This window comes from Mustela erminea, chromosome 7 (genome assembly GCF_009829155.1).
Source record: "Mustela erminea isolate mMusErm1 chromosome 7, mMusErm1.Pri, whole genome shotgun sequence".
Lineage (NCBI taxonomy): Eukaryota > Metazoa > Chordata > Mammalia > Carnivora > Mustelidae > Mustela > Mustela erminea.
Window position 1 is genome coordinate 66,423,387 of NC_045620.1, and position 27,295 is coordinate 66,450,681.

The following is a 27,295-nucleotide window of genomic DNA, read 5'->3' on the forward strand; positions in this document are numbered from 1 at the left end:
AGTGGTGAAGATCGTGGCTCCATCCCACAGAGGCGAATTGAAGCTGTGGAGAGCCTGTGTTACCACAAAGTTGGGGGCAGGGAAAGGAGTTTCTTGGAAGCTCTCTGGTGCCCAGAGGCAAAATGAATTTCACACATGACAGACCTTCCTGTGGGGCCATCAAATGCTCACCCCTCAGAAACTTAAGCCTCTGTCACCACCCAAGCGTAGACAGTAGGAATTCCTATACACGTTGTTGCACAGTGTGGTTTTGTGTGTTTTATTTCAGACATCCTCCAGCGAACATGACATATAATATTTTTATTCTGCGTGGGAAGTCTTGGTGGCAGAAGTTTCAAGAAAAGAACCCCCAAAAGCACAGTGAGAAACAGAAACAGTTGTTGAAGGGCAAGTCCTCTGTCTAAGCCAGCTGGTGGGGCCCGCCAAACCAGGACCGGAAGCTGTGATGCCAGGCAATTGTCCACCCAGACACCACAGAGAGGCATTTGATTTCTGGCTGTGAGGTGTGCTCCACAAAATGTTTACCTTCTCCTGTCAGTCTCGAATGGACCAAGACATGGATGTTGTACTACAGGGTGCTTAGAGTTTGGTACGGCACTGATAGCTAGGGCAGGAGATGCAGCACATTTGCCCAAACACAAACCTGACCAACTACCAAGTTCTTTGTTTATTAAAGCATTGATTCTCTGATTCAGCCATTCAGGGAGCAGATATTAATTGAATGCCTAATATGTAGACAATCTCAAGCATGAGGCAACCAAAGGTTTTGGAAACAGGCCTGGTCCTTGTGGGTTTCTGAGGAGAGGGCAGACAGCTAGCTAGCTGAAGCTCTTTGGTGGTGGACTTAGGCCTCTGAGCTACAATCTGAAGGGGTCCAGAGGGGATGGGGTGGGGACACCTGGAAGCCTTCCTCCATGTGTTGGAAGGTGGGGTCTGGGGACACACTCTCTTCTGGGATGGTGATGCAGAGGTTGGACCTGGGGTTGGTGCAGGGGCTCTTGGAGGCTGCCCTAGGGTCTGCACCCCAGCTTCCAGCCAAAGCGGCTGCACAACCTCTGCGGACCCCATGGGGGCCGCGGTGGTAGGGCGAGGACACGAGTGAGGTTCAAGGTCGGGCTGTGGCCTTGGCAAAGGGTCCCTGTCCAGGCGGGCAAGGACACGTGTGGGGCCTGGCTGGAAGGCATCTGGAGGTGGGTGGGTTTGCCAGGGAGTGAATGGGACTCTAGGGAGGCAGGTGGCCTCAGGAGGGTGGGGGACACATCACACCCAGAGGGACCCATAGACTGAGGGCAACCAGGGCAGACGAAGAACCTGGGACATGTCCGGGACCAATGGCATGTACTAAAGACCAGGGACATATCGGGTGCTCACCAGCTCCTGTGGAAGCAGCCCCCCAACCCCATCCTGGGCTGCTGGTGGCTGGGCATCCTTGGGCACTCTTGCTCAGACACTTAGAGTCTTGCCACGTGCAGGCCCAGGCTGGTCTTCCCCTGGCCTCCTCCTCACTGCTAGCCTCTGCATTCCTTTCCTGGTTCACAGGTCTCCTGGGTCACCTTCAGCCCGGGACCTTTACTCTACCTTAATAAGTTGCATTTGCTGAGAACGCATTGCGTGTGTAAATTTCTTTAGGCATGACTATCCTCATCTTATTTCAAGAAAAGGGAGGCTCAGATGCCTAAGGTCACCTGTTAGAGACCCCAGGCTAAGGAGGCAGCCTGGATTCTAATCCAAACCAGGGGTCTGTGCTGTAACTGTTGTGTAGCCCTTGGGACCTATCACCCTTGGGACCTGCTGAGGAGGAATGATTGGGAAGGATTTCTAGTCTCCTTTTTTTGGAAGGTGGAGTGAGTGAAACATTTCCCCCAGAAATAGAGGTGGTTCTGGAAAACCAGGTCTTGTGGGTGGCTTATATCAAGGGCTCCCTCTCTTGTCCCCCACCCCATGTGGTTTTCCTTGTCTGCTCTCCTAAAGTGGGAAAGCCCTCAAAGCTTTAAGCCATGGGGAACTGGAGGACAGGTCCAGCCCAGGATGGGTCTGAGTGGGACATTCCTCTCTATCTCTCTCTCCCCAGTGAAAAATAAGCCCACTTTCTTCTTGTTTGAATCCTACTAGGGCTGGTTCAGGCCTTGGCCTGGAGGGTAGACCAGCACCAGGAGTCACTGGGACTCTTTAGGTCCAGGTTAATACCCCTGACAAACCCTACTGGTTTCAACTCTGGGCAAACTCCATGGACCCTCTAGCATACATCCCACTCCAATTCTGAGGGACTTGCCTTGAGAAGTGGGATCCTCTGTCCTCTTTTTATTTATTTTTTTTTAAAGATTTTATTTCTTTATCTGACAGAGAGAAAGATCACAAGTAGGCAGAGAGGCAGGCAGAGAGAGAGAGGGAAGCAGGCTCCCCGCCGAGCAGAGAGCCCGACGTGGGCCTCGATCACAGGACCCTGAGACCATGACCCAAGCTGAAAGCAGAGGCTCAACCCACTGAGCCACCCAGGCGCTCCCTCTGTCCTCTTTTTAAAAAACACACCCCAGGGCGCCTGGGTGGCTCGGTGGGTTAAGCCGCTGCCTTCGGCTCAGGTCATGATCTCGGGGTCCTAGGATCAAGTCCCGCATCGGGCTCTCTGCTCAGCAGGGAGCCTGCTTCCCTCTCTCTCTCTCTGCCTGCCTCTCCATCTACTTGTGATTTCTCTCTGTCAATAAATAAATAAATAAATAAATCTTTAAAAAAAAAACACACACACCCCAACAAAAAAATGTGTTCTCTCTTTGAACTTATTCCTTCCAAAGCTCTGAGAACCTGGAGTTGAATCAATGGTTGTAAGATGGGACCCTTCCAGAGACAGATTGTGAGAGGTACCTGCTCATGGCAGGTTTCGTGGGCTTTTGTGGGAGGAGCTGATGGGCATGTCTGAGGGCAGAAGTAGCTCAGATGCCCAAAGGTGGCTGGCAGTTTCATGTGGACAAGGAGTCCTGGAGCTCTGGGAGCCCTGGGACCATCTTGCGCTGGCCTAGGCATCATCTTCCCAAGCCCCCACCAGTGTCACCACTGAGCAGGAAGGGAAGGAGGAGGGACTTCACACCTCCAGGCATGTCCCGTCAATGGCCCACTGGGAGGCTGGGCCCAGCTGGACTCTAGTACAGGTTCTGCCTTGACCACTTCTTAAGCTCAGTGTCTTTGTTTTTGCCATGGGGTTAGGAATTTACCTCCTTCACAGGGTTCATTCAGCAAGAACCATTTATTGAGCACCTGCTGTATGCCAGGCACTGTGCTGGGCTGGATGCTAGGGACACCATGGAGAGTAGGTAGAATGGCCTTCCTAGCAGTGGGTTGCTGGATCTACTTGGAAACTTGGAAGGAGATGTGGTTGTCAGGGCTTAGGTATACAGTAGGCACAGCGCAAATACCAGACTCTTCCCTTGAGCTTACTGGTCGCTTGCAGCCCCACCCTCATCCCATCTTCATCCCAACCTCTTGGGACCCTAGAACTGAGAGGCAGTCCACCCTCCTGTTGACCTCACACCCCTCCCTCAGGCTTCTATTTTAAGAACAAGTTAGGGTCAGCCACATCTGCCAGTGGTCTCCCCATTGGTCTGGGACCACTGGGAGCCTCCCCTTGCTTTTACCTCTTCCTCTATCCAAGAGGTGTTTCCCTGTGTTCTTAGTCTGCTCTCATGCTAGAGGTTCCACCTTCAGCTCGGTGGTTGGTCTAGCTGACCTGACCCTGGCTGGGTGAGGGGCGGGCACGTGATCCACTCAGCCAATGGGCTCTGTTAGAGATTTGCTGGCAAAATTGAGAGGTAGACTCTTTTTTCCTCCCCCTCCTTCTTTTTTCAATAAATCACAGCTCTTTTTTTCTCTCTATATATATATTGCAACATTTTCCAAATATAAAATATGTCAGTGTATCATATCCCATTCTCATAGTTTTAATGATCTCATAGATTTTATTCAAGATTCTAGCTTTGTGGGTAAGATTTGAAGCTGAGTCACTATCTCAGACCACAGAAAGAAAAGTTGGCTGAGAATGAAGTCAGCAGGTGGAGGAGGTAACAATCTGGCACCATCATTTGAGCCCTGAGCAACCTTTTCCTAAAAGTTATCCCTGGGATTTTCATCCATTCATGCCATATTTACTGACCACTATTATGTGCTAAGTGTCACTCCCATTGCTGGGGGTCCAGCCAGGAACAAGACAGTTCCCACCTCACAGAGGTCATAGTCCTGCCCCAGGGCCTTTTCACTTGCTGTTCCCTCTGCTCAGAGTGCTTTCCCCCTGATCTCCCCATGACTCCCTCCTTTACCTCCTTCAAGTCTTAATTCACAGGCTTGCACCTCAGTGAGGCCTCTCTCCAGACCTATCAAAAATTGCACCCCCACATACTTCTTCTACCCTCTCCTGATTTATTTTACTCCTTAGCACTTGAAACCACTTGCTATACTCGATAGAATGTTTATTTGTTACTTCTCTGTTTTCCCCCGTAGAATGTCACCTCCATGAGGGAAGGGATTTTCACTGGTGTTTGCAGCAGATCTGTAGTGACCTAGAGCAGGTGCTCAGTGTTAAATAAATAGGGAGCCCAAAAGGACTATCTGAAGAGGTAACACTGTCATTGCGGTCTGAATGTTTAAGAAGGAGCCAGCCAGTGGATGACCTCCCAGGGAAGGGCGCAGCATATGGCTGTGGTGGCAGATCAATTCTCTTTTGACTTAAACCATGCTGGATCGCTTATTTATTTATTTTTTTAAGATTTTATTTATTCATTTGACAGACAGAGATCACAAGTAGGCAGAGAGGCAGGCAGAGAGAGAGGAGGAAGCAGGCTCCCTGCTGAGCAAAGAGCCCGATGCGAGGCTCGATCCCAGGACCCTAGGACCATGACCTAAGCCGAAAGCAGAGGCTTTAACCCACTGAGCCACCAGGTGCCCAGGATCGCTTATTTTTAAGGGGTGTCACTTTTAACCTTTAGGATCCTGTGTGGTGCTTGGTAGGATGTAGTACCAGAGAGCTGCCTCTGGAGGGCGCAAGGGAACCTCATTGCTGAGTTTGGGCCTGCATGCCAAACTTAGCACACTCTAGAAATTGGGAAACTCGGTAGTCCGTGAGGATGGCAATAATGGTGCATTTGCTTTGAGACCTCTTTTAATTTTCACAGTATCCCTATGAGATAGGTCCTGTTATCATCCCCACTTCCTACATGAGAAAAGGCACAGAGAGCCCAGGTAGCTTGCTCGTCCCCTGAGGTTTAAGCAGCAGACCCAGAAAGGACAAGATTAAAGTCACTGTGGTCTGGTCACCCAGGTGATACCCCAGATGGGAGGAAATTCAGAAGGGACCTGGGGGTCAGAGGGTGGAGGAGTGTCCTCCCTTTAGGGATCATTGCCCTGAGGTGTGAACCCTCTCTGGCAAGCTGGAGCCTGCCCCGCTCCCCAACCCCATCCAAATGCCTGAGGTTTACCCAGTAGTGATCTGGTGGTGCTGAGTCTGGCCTGCTTGAAAGTCAGGTGAAACTGATACAGGCCCCTGTGCTGCTCAGTTTGAGGACTGGAAGGCTACTTGGAGGAAGCCGCATTTAATCATTGACCTGGAGGAGGAGCAGGAGCCAGGCAGTTGAGGAGGTGGGGGAAGTGAGTTCAGGCTGGGACACTGTGTGGGCAAAGGCCTGGAGGCGTTGACAGCAAGCCACCAATTTCTTCCGAGACTCTTCTCATGTGTGGACCCAGCCAGGAGAAATGCACTGCAATTTTCCCAGCCCACATTTCCGTCAGTCATCCGTTGCTCTTTCCTCTGAACGTTCAAAAGACCCATAGACCTCCCTCCACTTTGGCAGAGCACACAGCCTTATCTGTAAGCCAATCTCAAACTGTCTGCCTCTGAGCACCGGCCAGGCTTCTGTAGAGTCAGAGAGCAATCTCTGGGACCACAAGGGGGTTGGAGGGGCCGCTGAACCAGTGCCTCACAGGGGACGAGGAGTTCCCTTATCAGGCCTGATGTCCCCAGAGATTGGAGGTGGCCCTCAGGCCCTCCACATACAGCCTGCTCACCTTCCAGGTCTTTCCATTCTTCTCTGTTCACCAGCGGGTGGGCTGTGGGGTCAGATGGCTGGGCTTCAGTGCCCCTGGGCCATTTGATATATCTGTTACTCAACCCCTCTGGGATTCTCTTCCCTTATTTGGAAAATGAATTCAGCGAGTTATATGGATTAAATTGTCAACTGCTTACAGTGTCGTCTGGCACGCAGTAAAGTGCTCAGTAAATGCTGCTCTGATTACTCTAGGTGATGTGATTCTGGTGCTATGATTCCTGCTCTTTTCACTCTGCTGGGGCATTCTTCTCTCCTTCCAGAATTATTCAGTGTGGAGACAGATTTTTTTTTCCTGCATCCTGAGTTTCATGATGCCTGTGGGGAAAGGGAAGGTTTCTAACAAAAACAGTTTGAGGGAAACCTATGTAGGAAAAAAGTATCCCAGCCTGGAACTCAGGGGGGAAAAAAAGATTTCTTGAGAGGAGAGAGGGGGACTTTCGGAACTGGGGGACACTAGAGACTGGAGAGAAGTCCCCAGGAAAGAAGGCCTGGGGTGGAGCATGGAGGAAACATCAGGCAGGTTGTGGAGATGAGCCCACATCACCCAGGGTGACAGGACCCAGAGAAGAAAGGTTCTTGGAGTCTCAACAGTGGGTCTAGGATGGCCACACAACACCCCTGAGGCCACGTGCATGGGTGAGCCACTGAAGATGTCCCCATGTGTTTGAGAGAACAAGAAGTGGTGGGGGAGAGCCCCTTGAGGCTTTGGGGCACTGGAGGGAGAGAAGACCAAGCATGGGCAGTGGCTGTTCATCAGGAAATGGGTGTGACGGGTGACCCCTTGGTCATCATGGGCATAGGCCAGTATGAGGGGAAGGAGAGGAAGAGGATGGGAGGAGGTTGTGACTAGAGCAGGAGGTGGGGATCAGCTAGGTGCAGCCTGTGAGGAACATCTGAGGCGGGGCAGGCTGGGAGCAGGTGGGCACTGGGGACACACTGTCACCGTGTCCTGATGAAATGACTGATCCCTCTCAGAATCCTTCTCTGGTACCCCCCCTCCGCACGCCACATGCACTGGGGCTCCCCTGAATACACATAGTTCCCAGGCTGCCACCATCCCAGCCCTGCTCTCCTGTTGAATCAGCTTTGACTGCTTCTAGCCTCTGACCCATGCTAGCGCAGGGACAGGGTTGTCATTGCCGGTCCAGTGCCTGGCACACAGTAGTTGCTCTGAACCTTTGGGGTATGGCCCTCCTGAGCAAATTTCCCCTCTCCAGCTTCAACCTGCATGTGGAATAAATAAATCACTCTTAGTTGGGCTGGGCAGGCCTTGGGTCCATGTCCTGTGGGAGGGAGTCTGACTGGGGGGACTCCTGTTTCCAATGAGCCTTGGGGGTCAGCCTCCCATTTCTCCACCCCCACCCCCATTCACGTCGTTGCTTTCCTTCTCCCTGGCTTTCAGGATGCTGTTGGAATTGTCACTTTGCATCAGCCCCACCTGTAGCTAGCCCGAGTTTTCCCCAGCACAGAACAGGCCCTGCTTGGCCCCGGAAATGCCCTCTGCCCTCCCTGGAACACGTGACTTTCGATTTTCCTTGAACGCAGCACTTCATGACTTTGGCGTAAACTTCAGACGCAGCCCCCTTTCCTGTCTTCACAACAAGGAAATAAGTTGAGTTTCAGAGAAACCAGCTGCCGAGCGCACACCAGGCCTTCCGGCCCTGGTCCCTGCTTAGCTTGGGTCTTTGTGTGGCAGCTGGTGTGCCCAGGTGAGTGGCCACTCTCTGGCCTTCTGCCCCTGTCCTGTCACTGCAGACACACCCCGGGCGACTCAGGACAGCTGGCGGAGGGTGAAGACTCCGTGGGGTATGACCTACTTAACACTTTGCCTGGGAGGGAGTGATCAGCCGTAGGGCCTCAGGCTGTGGGCTTGGGCTGCAGAGATACCCAAGTTAGTTTCTTGGGTCTCAATTCTTCACCTAGAACCAGCAGTTTGCTGACACTGGGGACCAGAGACCTGTGGCCCATTTGCCTCGATATCATCTGCACAACCCCAGGTAAGTCATCCTGGATGGAACAGCACCTGGCCGCCATTTCCATGGGTAGCCTGGGTCTGGTGGTGGGGGAAGAGGTAGGAGGCCACTGGGAAGGACCGTGAAGAGCCGTAAGCCTGGCATGGGTGGTGTCCAGCTGGAAAAGGAAACAGACACCACTTGCGGCCACCCTGAGGGAAGAAGATTCCCTGCCAGAGGGTCAGCTGAGTGGTCATGTCTGGGGGACACAGCGATGCCTGTTCAGTCCCCTCCTTCCTGCTGAGCCCCATCAGGGTGACACCCTTAGCTCCAGGAAGCAGAGAATCTTCCAGAGAGAGCAAACATGTGCTCGGGCCCCCACCCTCACCAGCTTTGTGAAGAGGAGGGTGGCTCAACAAGGCTGTGAACTAGAACAAACAGAGATAATTCCTTTCACAGGGCCCAGGACAGGCTTGAGCCACTTGTAAGGGAGGTCAGGTTCAAGGGGGACCTGGAGAGATGAAAGAGAAAACAGTCTGAGTCCTGCTCAACTGCTGTGTGTCCTTGGCAGGTTGCTTTCTGTCTCTGAGCCTCAGTTTGTTGTGCGTCTGTTAAATGCAGAGGCAAGTACTGGCACCTTGCTGGTGCCTGACTCTTGACTCTTGGGTAAGAGTTTGGGAAAAATGTCCCAGGCAGGAGAGAGTCTCGGGAGGAGGGACCAGGTGTCCTGTGGTGAAAAATTCAAGTTCACCAATTATCAGGAGAATTCAACAATTCTCCTGCCTCACTCAGGGTGGTGAGTGCGGCACAGTGGGTTTTGCTGAGAGCTTAGGACCAGGGACTCCTGGCATGAACAATCTTTGGATGACACCTTGGAAGGCTTTTCTCCTTCAGTGTGGTACTTCCTTTCCTTTTTGTGCCTGTCCTCCTGTGTCCCGCACGCAGCCCTGGCAGGGACACGGAGCCGGCAGGCAGTCTGGATGATGCTAAGCATGTACTGTGGAGCCAGGCAGCCTTGATTCAAGTCTTGGCTCTGCCATCTACTTACTATGTGTGCTGTGTGGCCCCTAGGCAGGTCCCCTAGGCAGGTCCCCTAGGCAGGTCCTCGCACCTCTTTGTATGTCAGGTCCTGGGTCCATAAATCCTTCACTCCTGGGGCTCTTGTGAGGATTAGGTGAATGGACAGAGTTGACCCCTGAGCTACAGGGGGCTTAGGGGGTGCTGAAACCCCATGAAGTTGAAAACCGGCATATAACTTTTGACTTGCCCCAAACATGTAACTGCCAAGAGCCTCCTGTTGACCGGAAGCCTTCTGAAAACAGAGTCTAATACATATTTTGTATGTCACATGTGTTATATCCTGTATTCTTACAATAAAGGAATCCAGACAACACAAAATAGCATAAAGAAAATTCTAAGAGAAAAGACATTCACTGTATTGGACCTGAGCCATTAGAACCCGTGTTGTTCTGGGGTCACCCGTAGATCTACAGCACCCTAAGGCTGTGGTTCTCAACTGTAGCCAATTGTGACCCCTCCCTGCCCCCAGGGACATTTGATAATGTCTGGACCATTTTGATCAGGACTCAGGGGGTCTTGTTGGCATCTAGTAGATCCAGGCCAGGAAGGATGCTAAACACAATGCACAATGCACAGGACAGCACCCTGCTGTCCTCCCAACTCAACCTCCCACCTTTCCCGCCCCCTAAAACTCTCCTCATCTCCATGTTACAGTCACAGAGCCTGACACCCAGAAAGGGAAAGCTCCTGTTGAGGTCACACAGCCCTTAAAACCAAGGTGGCAGAGGTTGGGGTGGGTGGACTGCTGTTACAGAATTGTCCAGTGGATCAGTGAACACCTAGCAAGTCTGCTGGATGCAGGGACCTATTCCCAACCCCACAAGGGCCCAGTATCCTGGGCCCTGACAGTCGAAGGAAGCTTGAAGTGCAGGGACACCTGCCAGCCTGGGGTGAGAGCTCCAAGGGATCCAGCTCAGAACAAGGAACTCTGACTCCTAAAGGACATTCTCCAGAGTGGTGAGTGCAGGCTGCTGGGTCAGAGACCTGCATTCAAATCGGGACTGCCCCTCGCAGGTCGCATGATTTTGAACTTGACATTAACCTCTCTGAGCTTCAGCTGCTTTAGCTGAGGAATGGGGCTAACTGTTCCCATTTAATGGGAGCTGAGGTGAGGTTTAGATTAAGTGGGCCATGCTCCTGCTAAAGTCCCTGGCACAGAGGCGGCTGTTGTTGTTACCTGTTCAACACGTACTTATTGGGAGGAAACAGGGGCTCCCATAGAAAATAAGACAGCCATAGGCTCTACCGGGGTGGGGGGGGGTGCTCAGCCTGGTCACGGACAGAGGAGCCAACAGACTGGGGTCACACATGGCCATCAGGGCTGTGATGGGGGAGGACAGGCCCTGAGAGAGGAGGTGCCTGACTCAGCCATGAGAGGTGGAAATCATGGCATACTTTCAGGAGGAGGGAACAACAGAGGGGACTGAAGCATATAGCCAGGAGAAGGGTGTGGGCACCTACTATGTACCTTGTGGTCTGGGTTAGGGAACAAGACAATCTCCACTCTCACGCAGGGAGCAAAGGTCTTATGTCAAAAAGTTGGTGGATAAATCATATTTTTGGTGATGAAGAATCATAAAGTTGGGACAGGGACATCTCTATCCTGAAGAAGGAGAGGTAATTTTAGAGAGGGAGGTCAGAAAAGAACTCTTGGAGGAGGTGGTGGTAGTTAAGCAGAGACTTGAATGAAGTGAGGGATTTTGAGGGAAGAGCGTCCAGGCAGAGGGAACAGACTGTGCAAATGCCCTGCAGTTGGACCATGCCTGATTTGATCAAGTGACCTGAACAAGTGACATAAGGAGGTCCATGTGGCTGGTAGGGCGTGAATGAGGACAAAGAAGGGATTCAGCAGCTTGCATAAGTACGTGGGGACTGCTGTAAAGACTTGGGCTTTACCCCTGAGTGAGGTGGAAGTCTCCTAGAGGACTGAGAGCAGCGAAGGACAGGATAGCACAATGGAAGGTTAGGTGCTGTGCTTGGTGCTTGGTGAGTCTTAGCTCATGGGATCCTCATCATCTCCCTGTGCCAGGCACCTTTGCTTGCACTGTTTTCTAGGTGGGGTCTGGTGAACTTAACTCACTTCCCAGGACCACAGTACTACTGCACAGTGGATTCCTGACTCTATGGTTGAAATCTGATCCCTTGGTGTCAGGAAGAAGACATGAAGGAGCTGATCGCCACCCCTGGCCCAATGCCAACTGCTGTCACTGTGACTTAGAACATAAGCAAGGTGGCATTTTATTGGCTGATATTGCCTGTGTTGCCTCTCCTGGTGGGCAGGGGAGTCCCCATGATGATTCTGGACTAGAGAGCAGGAAGTGTGGCTTTAGGGGGGATTTCAGGTCTCAGGCAGAAGTCTAGGGGTCAGTGAGAGGAGGGATGGGCAGAGAGGGGTTGGGCCCCCATTCCAGCATTGCCTTTGGTGGAGTCAGTGGCTGAGGACTAAGCCTCTAAGCTTGGCTGGTGCAACTCCCTTCCCCTCCCACCAAGTCCAGTTGGATAGGTTCATTCCCTCTACAGCCTGACTGCCTCCGTCTCTCCTCTGGGCTCTGACAGTGGACATCTAATTGGGGCTTTTGATGCTCAGAGCATGTTCTGTGGAATAGTAGATCCTTAAGGCTCTGCTACATAGGAGTGGGGCTAAGACAAAGTTAAAATTGTCCTGCCATGCAGGTCTTCTCAGAGCCTTTAATTCAATTTTTTTGGTAATATTTCTATTTATTTATTTGAGAGAGCATGAGCAGGGGCAGAAGGGATGGAGGGGGAGGGAGAAGCAGACTTCCCACTGAGCAGGGAGCCTGACATGGGCTAATCTTAGGACCTTGAGATCACGACCTGAGCTGAAGGCAGACGCTTAAGTGATTGAGCCACTCAGGCACCCTGAGCCTTTTTTTTTTTTTTTTAAGGCTTATTTATTTATTTTAGGGGAGTGGGGGGTGAGGGGCAGAGGGAATGGGAGAGAAAGACTCTCAAGCAGACTCCCTGCTGTGCACAGAGCCCCCACTCAGGGCTCCATCTCATCACCCTGAGATCAGAACCTGAACTGGAACCAAGAGTTGGACACTTAACTGACTGAGCCACCCAGGCGCTTCCCTCAGAGCCTTTACTATGCTAATATGCTTTCCACAGCTTTTGAAAATGTGTTTGACCACCTGAGCCTTTTTTCCTTTGAAGTATGTTTGGGCTATCAGGTCTCTCTGAACCCTACCTTTACCCAGGGAGGATGCCTGAATGGTGGAATTTCAGGGAGATCCTTCTGGCAGAGGACCACAGGTTTCTTCTTTTTCCTCCCATAGCCTGGGCTGTGAAAACAAGGCTGCTGTCCCATTATCTCTCAGTGGAGCTTCAAACTCTGGCAAGGCCAAATTAGGATCTTTGAACTCACAGTTCATGGGGAGGCTGGATAGGGTCAATCCAGGCAGGAATAGGGTAGGGAAGTGTCATGGTGGGCCTGTCTCCTTGGAAAGCCGTGGAGTCATGATTCAGGATAGAAACATGTGATCTTCCCAACCACATCTAGGGCCCCTTCAGGAGGCTGCACACAGGCCCAGCTCCTCTGAAAGCAAAGGGTCCATGCCTGGTCCAGCCTCTTGTCTTCCCGGCTCTTTATCTTCTACTTCCTCCTCTCTACTTCCTCTGGCCTCCCCAGCATCTCTGGGAACTGGAAAGTTAGTCACTCTGGGTTTTATCCCCCTGGCTTACTAGTGAGGACAGTTCAGAAAGGCACTGGAAGGCAAAAGCATACACAAGGCTGGCTAACCCCCGGACCCACAGGCCGTGCAGTGTCGTGTTATTATTACCATTGTCGCTATTGGCAGTGAGACAGGGAGGCTGTGATAAAGCTCAGAATGTACAGGGAAGGCTCCTGCCTCTGGGATGCTTTGGCCTTTGGTCTGAGATGGTCAGTCATGGCTTATGGCCCTGAACCGGGCCCCAAGGGCCAGTCTCTACCCACCCCCACTTCTGCACTAACCCAACTCTGGCTACCCAGGTTGCACCTGTGGCCACTGTGGGGCGGAGCTTCTCAAACTGTGTTGCCGACAATTTCCTGCCACAGCTTCCTGCCCCGGAGACCAGCTTCACTACCCCCACCCCTACCCACAGTCCCTGGACAAGCCCCCATCTTGCTGCCTGGTCCTCTGTCCTGTGTATAGGGAGCAGTGATACGAGCCTGTGAGGCAGGGATGGCTGGATGTGGGAGGATGGAGAGGAATAGGGAAGGTGTACTCAGTAGAGGCCACTGCATGGATAAAAGTATGGAAGTGCATTTGAAAGAAGGAGAATAGCACAGCCCAGTTGGAACAAAGGGAAGGTTGAAGAGTTTAGTTAGATTCAATGAAGTGGGCAGGAGGGAGCCACAGTAAGTTCTTGAGCAAGGGAGGCCTCCGAGATAAATTGCCAAGAAGCAACTTCCAGACCCTGGGTCTCAGCTCATGCGAAACAAACTGTGGGGTTTAGCCAACCACAAACACCATGTGAGGTAGATCTGGATCTCAGGTTTTATTAATAGACACAGCAGGTGGAGATCAAAGGAGGTGATGCCAGTACAATCAGACCTCAGAAGAGAGATCTGGACCAGGCAGGTTGGCATGGTGGCTTGTTTAGAGCCACAGACAGAATGTCCCAAGTAAGAGGACCAGAGCTGGGGAAAGAGACAGACCAGGAACTGTCAGAGAGGGAGGAGACACATCAAGGAGCCTGTGAAGGACTGGGGAGAGCCAAGAGACTCAAGCGGGAGGGAGGGTCCCTAATGTCCATCACTCAAGGAACCCAGCATTGAGAAGGGCATTAGGTTCTTGCTTTGTGCCCACCAGGTGGAGATACCAGTGCTTCCTCTCTAGCCTGGAGAGCATCCTGGTGGGGGTGGAGAGCAGACTGTAAGGCTGGTGAGGGGGTGGAAGTCAAGAAAGTAGAGCAGGAGTGTAAACAGCACTTTCTTTCCTATATAAGTTATTTTTAGTGTCTGGTTTGTCTATACTTTCCAGTTTCTTTTTTTTAAAAAATATTTTATTTATTCACTTGACAGACAGAGATCACAAGTAGGCAGAGAGGCAGGCAGAGAGAGAGAGAGGAGGAAGCAGGCTCCCCGCTAAGCAGGGAGCCCCATGCGGGGCTTGATCCCAGGACCCTGGGATCATGACCCGAGCCGAAGGCAGAGGCCCCAACCCACTGAGCCACCCAGGCACCCTGATCCAGTTTCTTTAGTTAAAAAAAATTATGGTATAATTTACATACAATAAAATTCACCCATTTTAGTGAAAACTTCTGCGAGATTTGACACATGCCTATAGCTGAGCAACTACCATTTCCATCAAAATATTGATTATTCTCCCAAATCCTTTCATGCCTCTTCTAGTCAACCCTTTCCCCTGGCTCCCAGCCTTTGGCAACCACTGATGCATTGTTCTCCACTGATACAGTTTTTAATGGAATTATACAGTTTGTGGCCTTTTGAGTTTGGCATCTTTCACTCAGCATGATGCCTTTAAGATTCATCCATGTGTTGTGGCTCTTAGCATTTCCTCCCATTTTATTGCTGAGTGGTATCCCATGGTCATGTTTGGGATGTACCACAGTTTATCTATTCATCTGCGGAGATAACATTTGTTTCCAAAATCTGACAGTTGTGAACAGAGTGGCTATAAACATTTCCTGTGTAGGTTTTTCTGTGAATGCAAGTTTCCATTTCTCTAGGGTAACTACCTAGGAAACTTTTTGACTCTTCAGTGCTCTGATGGAATTGGCGATCTGCATCTCCAGGTGGGGACACAAATGTGGTCCCTGATTAATCTCTTGCCTGTAACTGTTGGGACATCCAGGAACTCCCTTCAGCTTGGCCTTCCCAACCCCAGTGTCAGGAGCCATCAGGTTAGAGTACAGATTCTTTTACTCCTCTGGCTACCCCAACCCAAACATCACCTGATTCCCATTCCAGTATCTTTCTCTCAGTCCCTGTGCCTGTCATTGCCTGTCCCTGGACACCCGGAAGGAACGGCAGCCTTTTTCAAGCCACAAAAGCCTCCTTTGCACCCACTGCTTATATTTGCTTAATTAAGAAAGGCACTCAAGGATCTTCCCCTCAACACAGTCTGTGCCTGAGTGGTCTTGCTGGGCGCACCTTAGAGAAATGTCTAGAAGTTGTTATGGGGAGATAAGTTTTTTCAGTATTATATAAAAACTTACAAATATACAGCAAAATGGGAAGAAGTAGTTGTATATCCATTAGCCACCCCATACAGTCAACAATATTGTTATATTTACTTTATCACATACAGTTGATTACATTAGCAGATTCTATATTTAGCCTACACACAAATCTTTACTTGTAACCCCCAGACACTTGAGGCATTTCATAGTCATTCATGAACACACCATTGTAACCCCCAGACACTTGAGGCATTTCATAGTCATTCATGAACACACGCAGAGAAGCAAAAAATTTGAGTTAACTGATGTGCACATTCCCATGGAGGTCAAACAAGAGGATACTCCTCTGCTTTTTGTTTTAATTCCCGTGCTGGAAACAAGTGTCCTCTGTTTGGTGCCACATTTTTGTGCATTTTGTTGGCAATTTCACTGATGGCAGTCTAGTGCTGATGTGCAGTCTTGTGTTCCTAAGTGCAAGAAGGCTGTGATGTGCCTTCCAGGAAAAGTATGTGTTAGATAATCTTATAGTTGTACTGCTGTTGGCTGAGCATTCCGTGTTCATGAATCAACAATACATATCAAAAAGTGTCTTTAAGCAGAAACAGGGCTATGTACTGATCAGTTGATGAAAATGTTGTGAGCAGGGACTTTAGACACCTAACGCTGGATTTCCTCTAGCAGCAATCATTTAGTTTTGCTAATTCGGTGTTTGCAATAACTTTATAGAATTACTCTGAATTATAAGACTTGACTGTTTCTGTCTACCTATCTGTCCATCCATCAGTTGATGTTATTTTTTGGGTGCTTTTTGAAGTAAATTACAATCATCAGTATCCACCAGACTAAATATTTCTGCATACAGATTGTTAACAGCATTCAATATTTTATGGTTCTTCTTCTTTTTTTAACTTAAGGGTCCAAATACACTGCAATGAACAAATTTTAGTACATTCTGAGAAATTCAGACACCTGTAAACCTAGTGCTTATCAAGATATCAGTCATTATACTATAACCCCAGAAAGCTAAAAAAAAGATAATTTTAGGCTATCTGCCTTACTAGGTATTTATCTAAATAACTTTAATTCCTTCTCCCCACATTGGATCGTACTTTTTAGTCATGCATTTTATTTTATTTAGCGATTGTATCGTTCACACTGGAATTAAACCCTAATGTATTTAACCAGTCTCTTATTGATGGATATTCAGATTAGTTTATGCTTTCTAGAAATCTGTCCATGAAGGCAGAAGGGGACAGGGCAAAGGGGAATTTCTAAGGCCAGGGGACTTCTAGGTAAGGTCAATGGAGTAAGGTTCTTTTGAAGAACAAAGCTGGTTCTAGCTTCAGAACCTTTGTACTTGCTGTCCCTCTGCGTGATGTGCTCTTCCGTGACTTTTGAAAAGCTGGCTCCTCCTCATCCTTCAGATCTCAGTTCAGATGCTACCTTCTCAGAGAAGTTGACCATCCCAGCGACAGTGGCCTTTTCTCGTAGTATCACTCATTTATTTCCTTTACGACATGGACCTCAGTCTGTAATTATTTCTGCCTCTTGTTTACTGTATCCACCACGTCCCCCAGACTGTTGTCTTCAGGAGGGCAGGATCCTATCTTATTCACTCTTATCTCCAACACCTGCCTGAAACACAGTAATTCAACATGTGTTTGGGAAATGAATGAACGCTTCCAGGTGCTGGTGTGGGGGGCCCGGTGGGGCTGTCTGGGCGCTCCGCACAAAGTCTGAAAGTCAGGAGAGGGTTGGGGACTCTCCGGGCTCAGCCCAGCAGGCTGGGACTCCTCTCCCAGTTGATTCTGGCATAAAGCAGGCTCTGCACGACTGGCGCGGACGCCCCTCAATGCGGCCTCTCTCCCACTATCTCTGGGCCCAACGCGCGCTGTTGAAGAAGGCACGCTGAGACCCTGACGTGCCCTCTACCTCCCTCTGTAGGCGCAGGGCCTGGCGAGGCACAGCGGCGGCGGCGATGCCGGACCCCGCGGCGCACCTGCCCTTCTTCTATGGCAGCATCTCGCGCGCCGAGGCCGAGGAGCACCTGAAGCTGGCGGGCATGGCCGACGGGCTCTTCCTGCTGCGCCAGTGCCTGCGCTCGCTGGGAGGCTATGTGCTGTCGCTCGTGCACGACGTGCGCTTCCACCACTTCCCCATTGAGCGCCAGCTCAACGGCACTTACGCCATCGCCGGCGGTAAGGCGCACTGTGGCCCCGCGGAGCTGTGCGAGTTCTACTCGCGCGATCCCGACGGGCTGCCCTGCAACCTGCGCAAGCCGTGCAACCGGCCGTCGGGCCTCGAGCCGCAGCCCGGCGTTTTCGACTGCCTGCGCGACGCCATGGTGCGCGACTACGTGCGCCAGACGTGGAAGCTGGAGGTGAGAGCGCGGGCCCTCGGGGGCGGGGCCGGAGTGGGCGGGCCCTGGAGGCGGGGCCAGGAGGTGGGCCTGGGGCTAGCTGGCGGGGGCAGAGCTGGCCTCAAGAGCCTGGAGAGCCGTGTCGGCGGGCGGGGGCGAGGGGCGGGCGCTGTGGAGAGCTGTCCTCTTTGCTAGCCTGTGCTATGCTGTGCTTCGCCAGATTTGGAAGCTGGAGGGGTGGGTGGGGACGGGATCTCGGACGAGGCTTCAGAGGGAGGGGCCTCATGCCCCTCCTTGGTGCACGTCCTTGCCAGACCAGCTTGTGGAGATGGCGCTGGGCCGGGCCTGGGGGGCTGGGCCTGAGGATGCTGGGGGCGCTGCCAGCGGGGGTGGTGGGTGGTGGTCTTTGACAGCCTGCAGTACACGGCAACCAGTGAACCAGATCGTCAAGCTGGAGATGAGTTTGGGGCTGCCTGTAAGAAGGGGCCTGGGACGTGTCCTGGATGGGTGCGGGATTGGAGAGGTACCCTGGAGTTGGGGATTGGAGGGGGGAAGCTGTCCTCAACAGCTCAAAGGACTCACCTTAGGTCCGCCTAGGGTGAAGGGTCTCACGGGAACAGAGGCAATTAGGAAGGTCCAAAAGATGAAAGAACCTTCCTGTGGCCATGCACTTGGCCCCTTGGTGACACATGGTCACAGTTACAAGTCTCCTCCATCCTCCTTTCCTTAGGGCGAGGCCCTGGAACAGGCCATCATCAGCCAGGCTCCCCAGGTGGAGAAGCTCATTGCTACAACAGCTCACGAGCGGATGCCCTGGTACCACAGCAGCCTGACCCGCGAGGAGGCAGAGCGCAAACTCTATTCCGGCTCGCAGACGGACGGCAAGTTTCTGTATGTGGGGCTTGAGGCTTGGGGGTTTGGGGTGGTGAGGCTGGGGCTTGTTGGCGGAAATCCTGGAGGCTGGGGCAGACCTCAGCGTGCAGATGGGCCTGTGCTAACATGAGCAAGGCCTTAGTGTGTTTCTGAGTGTGCGCATGGACATTATATGGAAAGGGATCTGCAGATCGGGGACTCCAGAGCTGGGCTGCCTGGGTGGAAATCCAGGCTCTGCTACTTTCCAGCTGGGGATGCTGGGTGAGAAGCTGAACTTCTGCCTGCTTCAATTTCCTCTCCTCCATTCAACCAATATTTACTGAACATCTACTATGTGCCACGTACTGTTTCAGGCACCGAGGACATGGCAGGGAATGAAACAGACACAAATCCCTGTCCTTGTGGAGCAGGAAGGCAAAAATGATAAATCACAATGAAAATAGAGTATGGGTGGGAATCCAGACTCTGCTACTTACCAGTTGCTGTCCTCTTCCTACCTCAACTTTGAGCTCTTTCATGTCTTAAGCTTCCATGGAAGATTCCATGCCCCAAGGAAAATTTTGCAAACTTTCTGTAGAGTGTATGACAGTTAACTGGTCAACTGAGGTAAGAGGAATGTCAGGAGAGCCAGGGCCAACGGCTTTGACCACCTGTGGGTGTCTTGGATGTCAAGCTTGAAGTCACAGAGGAAGGGAGGACCAGCATGAGCCATAGGAGGCTGAGGCTGAGGCTGAGGGAGCTAGCATTGGGTATAGCATGGCAGGTCCAGAAGATGAAAGAACCTTCCAACCTCAGCTGACACAGGTTCCGAAGCAGTTGGAGCACTAATATTATCAGGGCCAGTGACTCACACTGAGCAATGTGAAGAGACCAGAAACAGCTACTTTGAGCGAGACCACTGGAAAACTAGGCAAGGCATGCTTTGGACAGAGGCTGTTGTAGAATCTTCTTTCAGTTCCTGTAGTCAAGAACTGCTTTCTCAGTATGGAGATAGGGGTCTAAAGGTCAAAGCTATAGGCATAGAAACTTGCATGGGACAGTGGGGAGGGAAATACCCCTGTGGGATCCTGATGCTTGTCACAAGCCGGAACAGGTCCAGTTCTGAGATGAGGGTGTAGGGTGTGATAGAAAGATGCATGCCACCCAGGCCTGGAATTAAGACCAGGGCCAGGCTTGTTCTTGACCACAGTTTAGAGCTGCTGAAAAGTGGTTGGAATTGTTCCTCATGCTTTTTGCTACCAAAGCTTTCTGAATTATTGCAGAATTTGTGGTACTGGTTGAATTTGAAAAGAAACCTGACCCCTGCAAAGGGTCTATAAGAAGATATTTTTAAGTATTTCCTAACCTCTTCTGGATCACAGACCCCTTTGGGAATCTTACAGAAGCTGAACCTCTTTCTCTCTTTTTAAAGATTTTATTTATTTATTTGTGTGTGAGAGAGCACAAGCAGGGGGAGCAGCAGGCAGAGGGAGAAGCCGGCTCCCCCCAGAGCAAGGAGCAAGGATGTGGGACTTCATCCCAGGACCCTGGGATCATGATCTGAGCTGAAGGCAGAGGCTTAACCCACTGAGGCACCCAGGTGCCCTTCCCAAGAGAATATTTTAAGTGGCTGTGTGTTCACCATAGATGGCCAAATATCCCTTCGTGGATGACCAAGTAGCCCCTGTGGGTGGCTGAGTGTCCCCTGGGGAAGGCCACATATTTAGCCATGGAGGACCAGGTGTATGCTTGAGGGTGGCTCAGTGTTCTCCTCTAGATGGCCAAGGGTTCAGCTGTGGGGCTGAGTATCAGGCTATTTGGGGCTGAGTGTCCACTGTGGGAGGGCCAGTATTCCCCTGTGGATGGTCACATGTTGGCTCTTGGACAACTGTGTCTCCCTGTAGACACTGCCATCTCCTCTCATTCCCCTCCCCCACCCCACTCCACCAGCCTGACCTCGGAGCCCTTAGTCCCTGCCACTTCTCCATGAGACTATCAGGAGCAGAACCTGTGGTCGTGTGTGTGTGTGTGTGTGTGTGTGTGTGTGTGTGTGTGTGTGTAAACTGGGACCCAGCAGGGTCACAGGAGAGGCCCAGGTGATTATAGGGGTGATATCTCCTCCTTCCCCATGCCAGGTTGAGGCCCCGGAAGGAGCAGGGCACTTATGCACTGTCCCTGATCTATGGGAAAACTGTGTACCACTACCTCATCAGCCAGGACAAGGCGGGCAAATACTGTATTCCTGAGGGGACCAAGTTTGACACGCTCTGGCAGGTAAGCTGCCCATCTGCCTTGTGTTTGGGGGGTTGCGTAGGGTGCTGGTGAAGAGAGGAACCCTGGCCCTGACCCCACTTCCCCCAGCTGGTGGAGTACCTGAAGCTGAAGGCAGATGGGCTCATCTACTGTCTGAAGGATGCCTGCCCCAATACCAGTGCCAGCGCAGGTGAGGGGGGTGGGTGGTAGGGGGCAGGGGGTGAGTGGGAGATCCCGTGCCCCACCCCTCACTGTCCCTTCTGCTCCCCTAGAGGCTGCTGCTCCCACACTCCCGGCCCACCCATCCACGCTCACCCACGTGAGTTGGCTGGCATCTCAGGGTTGGGTCCTGAGGGATGGAGCTGGGTGGGTGGGCGATGGGTCCTGTTTCCAAGGTGAGACTGGGATGGAGAGTGGGATACCCCCAGCACTGCTCCTGGGAGTCTGCAGAGCATATGGGTCTCAGGGGCTAGGTGCCCCCAGCTCAGGATCCTGTGGACCCTTGCTGACCTCATGACCTTTAGGCTCACAGACGGATTGACACCAGCTCAGATGGGTACACCCCGGAACCAGGTGAGCTGATGGAGGTGGAGGGGTGCATGTGGGGTTCATGCCAGGCCATGGTCAAGATCTGGGCTCTGGGATGTGGCAGGGGAGGGATATGGGCCAGACCTGACTTGTAGCAGCTGGCCTTGGTTTGCCCCATGTGTACACTGTGCATGTAGACGTCCACATGGCTGCGCATCCATCATGCCCGCCTGCACGAGTGTGTGTGGGGTACACATGGACATGTAGGGGAGGGCATCTGGGTCACAGATCCACATTTGTCCAGCACCTACTATGTGCCAGTCATGCTTCACACTCACGTGTGTCTGTGCTTCTGGAATGTCTCTGATGGGCCAGATGATGTAGTCATGGCAATTATCCTCATTTTACATATGAGAAAGGAGGGCCAGGAACTGAAGGAGGTCTTGCAGTTAGGAAGTAGCGGAGCCAGGACTGAGCCTGGGCAGGCGGGCTTTCGAGCCTGTGTTCCTGAAATGCCTTGCTGCAGATGCTAATTTGATGTGTAGAAGTAAGCCTGTCCGTGTGTGTGTGCAGGGAAAATACACGGTTACCTGTGCACGCAGAGGCTCATCCTGGAGCCCTGGTAAACATGGTTGTTGGTGCATCCCCAGACCCGGGCTGGCAGGGACATGCCGGGGAACACATACACACACACAGATGTGTGTACTCCAGCTGACTTGCTAACAGTCACTCGTGCAAACAGGCCCTTGGGCCCCATCATACACGGACACATGGGTGGAAGTACCCATGGGAGCGTCTGTGTGTGCACACAGGGGCACATGTGGTTACACGTGGACATAGACACATAGACTATGACGTAGACATAGACGCGCAGACTCTGCCTTTAGAGTCCACTTGGACGTGGCTTCCCAGCTCACCCATAAACGGGACCAGGAGCACAAGCGAGTGCACACATACATATGAACACATGCATGTACCCGTGTGCCTGGGTGTGTTCTGGAGGGGGCGTGTGACTTGTGGGTGCCAAGATTGCCTTACCCCACCCCCCCATTCCCAAGACCTCATCCTGATTTGGGAGTGCATGCTTGTGTATGTGTGTGTTTGTCCAGCACGCCTAGTGTCCTCAGAGAAAGCACAGTCAATGCCCATGGACACGAGTGTGTATGAGAGCCCATACAGTGATCCCGAGGAGCTCAAGGACAAGAAGCTCTTCCTGAAGCGGGACAACCTCCTCATGGCTGACATAGAACTTGGCTGTGGCAACTTTGGCTCAGTACGCCAGGGTGTCTACCGCATGCGCAAGTATGGCCACCCTGCTGTGGTTTAGGGAAGCACTGTCAGGGGGGCGGGTAGGGCAGAGGACGGGTGTAGGCCCCCCCCCAACTTAGGGGATGGAGCCAGGAGGCAACATTAGTTTGCCTGGGAATTGGGCCCTGGGCCAGGAGACCGTTAGGGGAGTACCTGGGAGGGCTTGGGGACAGCACCTGAGAGTGTGGGAAACACAGGCTGGGGACGGGGCGGAGGGTGGGGCACCAAGCTGCAGTTGCAATAGACGCCTACCCATGCCTTCCGTCGACTGCCCCCCGGATACAGGCAGCCCCTGGGGAGGGTGTAATGTTGAGGTGTTTTGCTCAGTGAGGGGTCATTCTCCATGAGGAACTCGGCAGTGAGCCATCACTAGCCGACGTCCTGGCAGCTGAGGAAGTGCATGCCTGGGCCCTGAAGTGAGAGCCAGGTGGCAAACCATAGTGCCCACCACATGTGTCTGGAGAGGAGAGAGGCCGGTCGGGTGGGCAGAAGGGGCTGAGCAGGGCCCAGGCTGACTCCGGTGGCCATCACGGCAGGAAGCAGATTGATGTGGCCATCAAGGTGCTGAAGCACAGCACGGAGAAGACAGACAAGGATGAGATGATGCGCGAGGCACAGATCATGCACCAGCTGGACAACCCCTACATCGTGCGGCTCATCGGCGTCTGCCAGGCTGAGGCCCTCATGCTGGTCATGGAGATGGCGGGTGGCGGGCCCCTGCACAAGTTCCTGCTTGGGAAGAAGTGAGCCCCGGGGTGGGCTGGGCCTCTGGAGCTGGTGGGACTCTCGCAGCCTTGTCCAGCCATGAGCACACACTTGTCTCACGTGACTCCTGCCCCCTGCCCCCCGTCCCCTCATACCCACAAGGCAGAGCTGTTAACACCAACGTGTTCTCATGCCTCCAGCTCTCACTGGCATAGACAACGATCTTTTACACTCACTGTGGCATGGGCCCATCACCACCTGTTCCTGCTGGTGCATATGTATTTGTGGTGTGACCTGGCTCACATGCTCAGTTATTCCACAGGTGTCTACTGGGCAACTTCTCTGTAATCAGGACTGTCCCCAGCCCTTGGGATTTACTGGTGAACAGAAGAGACAAAGATCTCTGTCCTGTATTCCGGTTGGGGAAGAGAGGTTTTCAAAAAAAATTATAATACAACAGGGGAGTACGTTAGAAAATAAGTACTATGAAAAAGACGGTTGGGAGTGTCAGGGTGGGAGATGAAAGGTGAGAAGGTGAGGTTTGTGTAAACTGAAGGAGGCAGCCAAGGGCAGCTGTGGGGAAGAGTGATCCCAGTAGAGGGCACAGCCAGTGCAAAGGCCCTGAGGTGTGCTTGGGCCAGGGGTCATGGAGGAACGGTGAGGAAGGCCCTGTGCCTGCAGCAGAGTGCCTGAAGAGGACAGGAGGAGCTGATGTGGGTAGGGAGGTGACGAGGGCCTTGCAGGGCCTTGTGGGCTATGGGAAGACCTTGGACTTTTTACTTGAGGTGAGGTGGGAGCTCTGGGAGGCTCTGAGCATGGAGTGGCTGGACCTGACTTCCATGGGGGGACAAACCATGGGGGGTGAGGGCAGAGGTGACTGTTCTGGTCCAGGCTAACTTCTGGTCCAGGCTAATGACAATGATGGCTGGGCCATGGTGGCAGAAGCAGAGGTGGAAAGAAGTAGGATTCTGGAGGGATTCTGAAGGCAGAGCTGCCAGGGAGTGCTGACAGGTTGGAAGCTGGGTGTGACGGAGGAGCTGATGGCAAGGCTAGTGCTTCTGGCCCAAGTAAATGAAAGGAAGTAGCTGCTGGAGAAGAAGGGGGCAGTGGGGACAGCTGGCTTTGTGTGTAAGTCAGGAGCTTAGCTTTGTCTGTATGATTTCTGAGATGCCCACAAGACCCCTGAGGGCATGTAGAGGATGCAGGTCAATGTGTAAGTTTGGGGATCATAGTATGTGGGAGAAATGTAAAGCCTTGAGACTAGAGGAGGACAGAGGGTTTTGCCTTTTTTGTTCACCTCCCCACGGTACCCCCAGCCCTGTGCCCGGCACACAGCAGATGTCCACCAAGCACCTACTGAACGCATGCTCAGCAGAGAAGTGGGCTTTACCCCCTTGGGAACCTGGGTTGTCCCCTCCCAGCTGACCCTGGCTCCCCTGTACCTCAGGGAGGACATCCCCATCAGCAATGTGGCCGAGCTGCTGCACCAGGTGTCCATGGGGATGAAATACCTGGAGGAGAAAAACTTCGTGCACCGTGACCTGGCGGCCCGCAATGTCCTGCTGGTCAACCGGCACTACGCCAAGATCAGCGACTTCGGTCTCTCCAAGGCGTTGGGTGCTGATGACAGCTACTACACCGTGAGCTCCCAGCCCTTTGGAACCCAGTGGATGAGGTTGGTGGGTGGAGGGTCCCCAAGCCCTGCCCTGGCAGCATCTCCCTGTTCTCAGGCCCGCTCGGCAGGGAAGTGGCCGCTCAAATGGTATGCACCCGAGTGCTTCAACTTCCGCAAGTTCTCCAGCCGCAGTGATGTCTGGAGCTATGGGGTCACCATGTGGGAAGCCTTCTCCTATGGCCAGAAGCCCTACAAGGCAGGCGTGGGCAGAGGCAGGTGGGTGGGTGGGAAGGGGGGGGGGAGGGCAAGGTGGCCCCCATTACTTACATTACACTTGACTCTGGCTCAAGCAGAAGATGAAAGGCCCCGAGGTCATAAACTTCATCGAGCAGGGCAAGCGGATGGAGTGCCCGGCAGAATGTCCGCCTGAAATGTACACGCTCATGAGTGACTGCTGGATCTACAAGTGAGCGCCAGTGTGGGGGAAGGGTACCTGGCTGGACTGACACCTGGGCCTGGAGTCGGAGGTCATGATGCCCAATAATCCCAAACTCATCCCACCAAGATTCACCCAGTCCACAGCCTTTCCAACACTTGCTACCTTTATTTTCTGCACCTATACTCAGTGTCTCAACACACTAATTCTAGAGTGCTGGGATGGACCACACCACAACACCCTGCTTCCTGTAGACACCTAGTGCTCCAGCATCCGAAATCTCAGTTCCCCACCAGCCAACACGCAACACATTGATCCTACAATACTCAAGCAAGTCAGTACTCTGTTACCCCAAATATGATACCAGTGGTCAGGGCATGGGATAATAATACTCCAGTCTAATTCCTCAGGCTCCCACCATCCACCATTCGACACCTCTTTACCCTTGCAGGCCAACACTACAGCACTCAAACACTAAATACATTCAAAACTTCCACCCCTGCCTGGTGTTCAGACTCAACACTTGAGCACCCTAACTCGTAAAATCATCAGCATTTCAACTTCCCATCAGAAAATAGGCAACATGCACCCAAAAAACCTGTTGTCCTACATTGAGCCTTGCAATACATGGATATTCTAACATTTGATACCTTTCCTACACCAACATCCATTATTCCATTGGCCAACACCTATGACATTGACACCCAAAGTCACCCAATTAAATAGACACCTTTTTTATGATAAATAATAAATGATCAGTCCATCCAACATGTGTTAACCTGGCCCCCATTGGGAAGTACTCAGTACACCAGCACCCCAATACTGTTTAAGAGGCTAGCGTCTTTAGTAGCCCAACTCCCCACTAGCTCAACCCACTGTCAGTGCTCCAGTGTTCTGCTAGATTAGGGGCAGCGTCCTTGTACCCATATAAGCCCAGACCTGGCACCAATTACACTGGCCCTTGGCACATGAGCAGTACTTCAGCATTCAATATCCCAGCACCCCTTGGTTGACGGTTGTTACCCCGACACTCAATGAATGCAAGTCTTCACCAGTTAACACTCAACAGATGGTTCCCCCAACATCCTGTATGTCGGCAGCTTTTCATTACGTGGGAGGGCAACACCCGAATTCTAGTCCCCTCGTACTCAAGACACCTCTCCATTACCCCAAACTCCAACACCCTGACAACCCCACTGATTTTCTGAGCCCCCTGTGTGTCTCCTCTCCAGCTGAAGTTGGGTTGTGGGGATGTGGTCAGTGGCCTGGATCTACCCAACCCTCCACAGGTGGGAGGACCGCCCGGACTTCCAGGCCGTGGAGCAGCGCATGCGCACCTACTATTACAGCGTGGCAAGCAAGGCTGAAGGCCCTCCAGGGTGTGGAAAGGGTCCGGAGGCTGCTTCTGCCTGAGTTGCAGCCTGCCCGGGGCCTGCAAGATGCGATGCCCCAGCTTCAGCTCCATCCGAGGTCAGCTTAGCTCGTTTCTCCAAACCAGCTGGGCTGTGGTAAGGCAGGCAGCGGAGGCCTCAGGTTCATACGGATCCAGTGGTCCCCACCTGGTCGCCTGTTCTCTCTGGCTGGAGGGAGGAGGGGAGGCCCTGGCAGGGTGGGGTTGTGTAACTTGCTTCTGGGCAGCTGTCTACTGGGCAGCCCTGAGCTGAGGGTGCACTGCTTACCTTCATCTTCATCTGGGCCCTGAGGGGGAAGACTCTGGAAACTCAGGTGGCAAGCCCTCAATCATTGTAATAAACTCAGCTTCTCTCTTGTTGGAGTCCCTCATCTTTTCTGGGGTGACGGAGAGGGGACCAGGAAAGGGGCTGGATCATTGGAATGGGGTCAGTGAGAAGTGCCTGAAAATGGCTTTTCTTGGATGGGCCTGGATGTGGTCCCCAGGGTCTGGTCTTCCCACTTCTCTGCCCAAGACATCTTTGTAGGACTGAGGAGCTATGGCAGAGTGAGGAACTGAGGCAG

At 52.5% G+C, this 27,295-nt stretch overlaps 2 protein-coding genes across 5 annotated transcripts in view; both read left to right on the top strand.

Annotated features, from left to right (window-relative positions):
• The window catches only part of C7H2orf92 (chromosome 7 C2orf92 homolog), a 40,254-nt gene extending 39,436 nt beyond the window's left edge, over nucleotides 1-818 (top strand). Inside the window, exon 12 of the mRNA XM_032351979.1 lies at nucleotides 269-818. Within this exon, the coding sequence (XP_032207870.1) occupies nucleotides 269-404 (136 nt within the window). The 3' untranslated portion in view covers nucleotides 405-818. The remainder of the gene's footprint in view (nucleotides 1-268) is intronic.
• A 6,819-nt stretch (nucleotides 819-7,637) lies between these two features.
• Nucleotides 7,638-27,090, top strand: LOC116595520 (tyrosine-protein kinase ZAP-70). Of its 4 annotated transcripts, none has more exons than XM_032351976.1 (14): nucleotides 7,639-7,892; nucleotides 8,010-8,083; nucleotides 17,210-17,645; nucleotides 18,355-18,515; nucleotides 20,612-20,750; nucleotides 20,838-20,919; nucleotides 21,002-21,048; nucleotides 21,254-21,302; nucleotides 22,367-22,559; nucleotides 23,102-23,308; nucleotides 24,718-24,910; nucleotides 25,001-25,141; nucleotides 25,239-25,351; nucleotides 26,611-27,090. In XM_032351976.1, the coding sequence occupies exons 3-14, from the start codon at nucleotides 17,244-17,246 to the stop codon at nucleotides 26,732-26,734; spliced, it is 1,851 nt and encodes a 616-aa protein (XP_032207867.1). In that variant the 5' UTR covers nucleotides 7,639-7,892; nucleotides 8,010-8,083; nucleotides 17,210-17,243; the 3' UTR covers nucleotides 26,735-27,090. The 4 variants fall into 4 exon arrangements, with proteins under 4 accessions (XP_032207868.1, XP_032207867.1, XP_032207866.1 ...); XM_032351975.1 differs by having other exon boundaries at nucleotides 7,639-7,795; XM_032351977.1 differs by lacking the exon at nucleotides 25,239-25,351 and having other exon boundaries at nucleotides 7,638-7,795; nucleotides 25,001-25,161.
• Nucleotides 27,091-27,295: the final 205 nt, after the last annotated feature.

Coding starts and splice junctions, on each gene's coding strand:
- LOC116595520 (XM_032351976.1), top strand. CDS start 17,244: ATGCCGGACCCCGCGGCGCACCTGCCCTTCTTCTATGGCAGCATCTCG. Junction 18,516..20,611: donor CAGACGGACGGCAAGTTTCT/GTATGTGGGGCT, acceptor TCCCCATGCCAG/GTTGAGGCCCCGGAAGGAGC. Junction 20,920..21,001: donor CAATACCAGTGCCAGCGCAG/GTGAGGGGGGTG, acceptor CTGCTCCCCTAG/AGGCTGCTGCTCCCACACTC.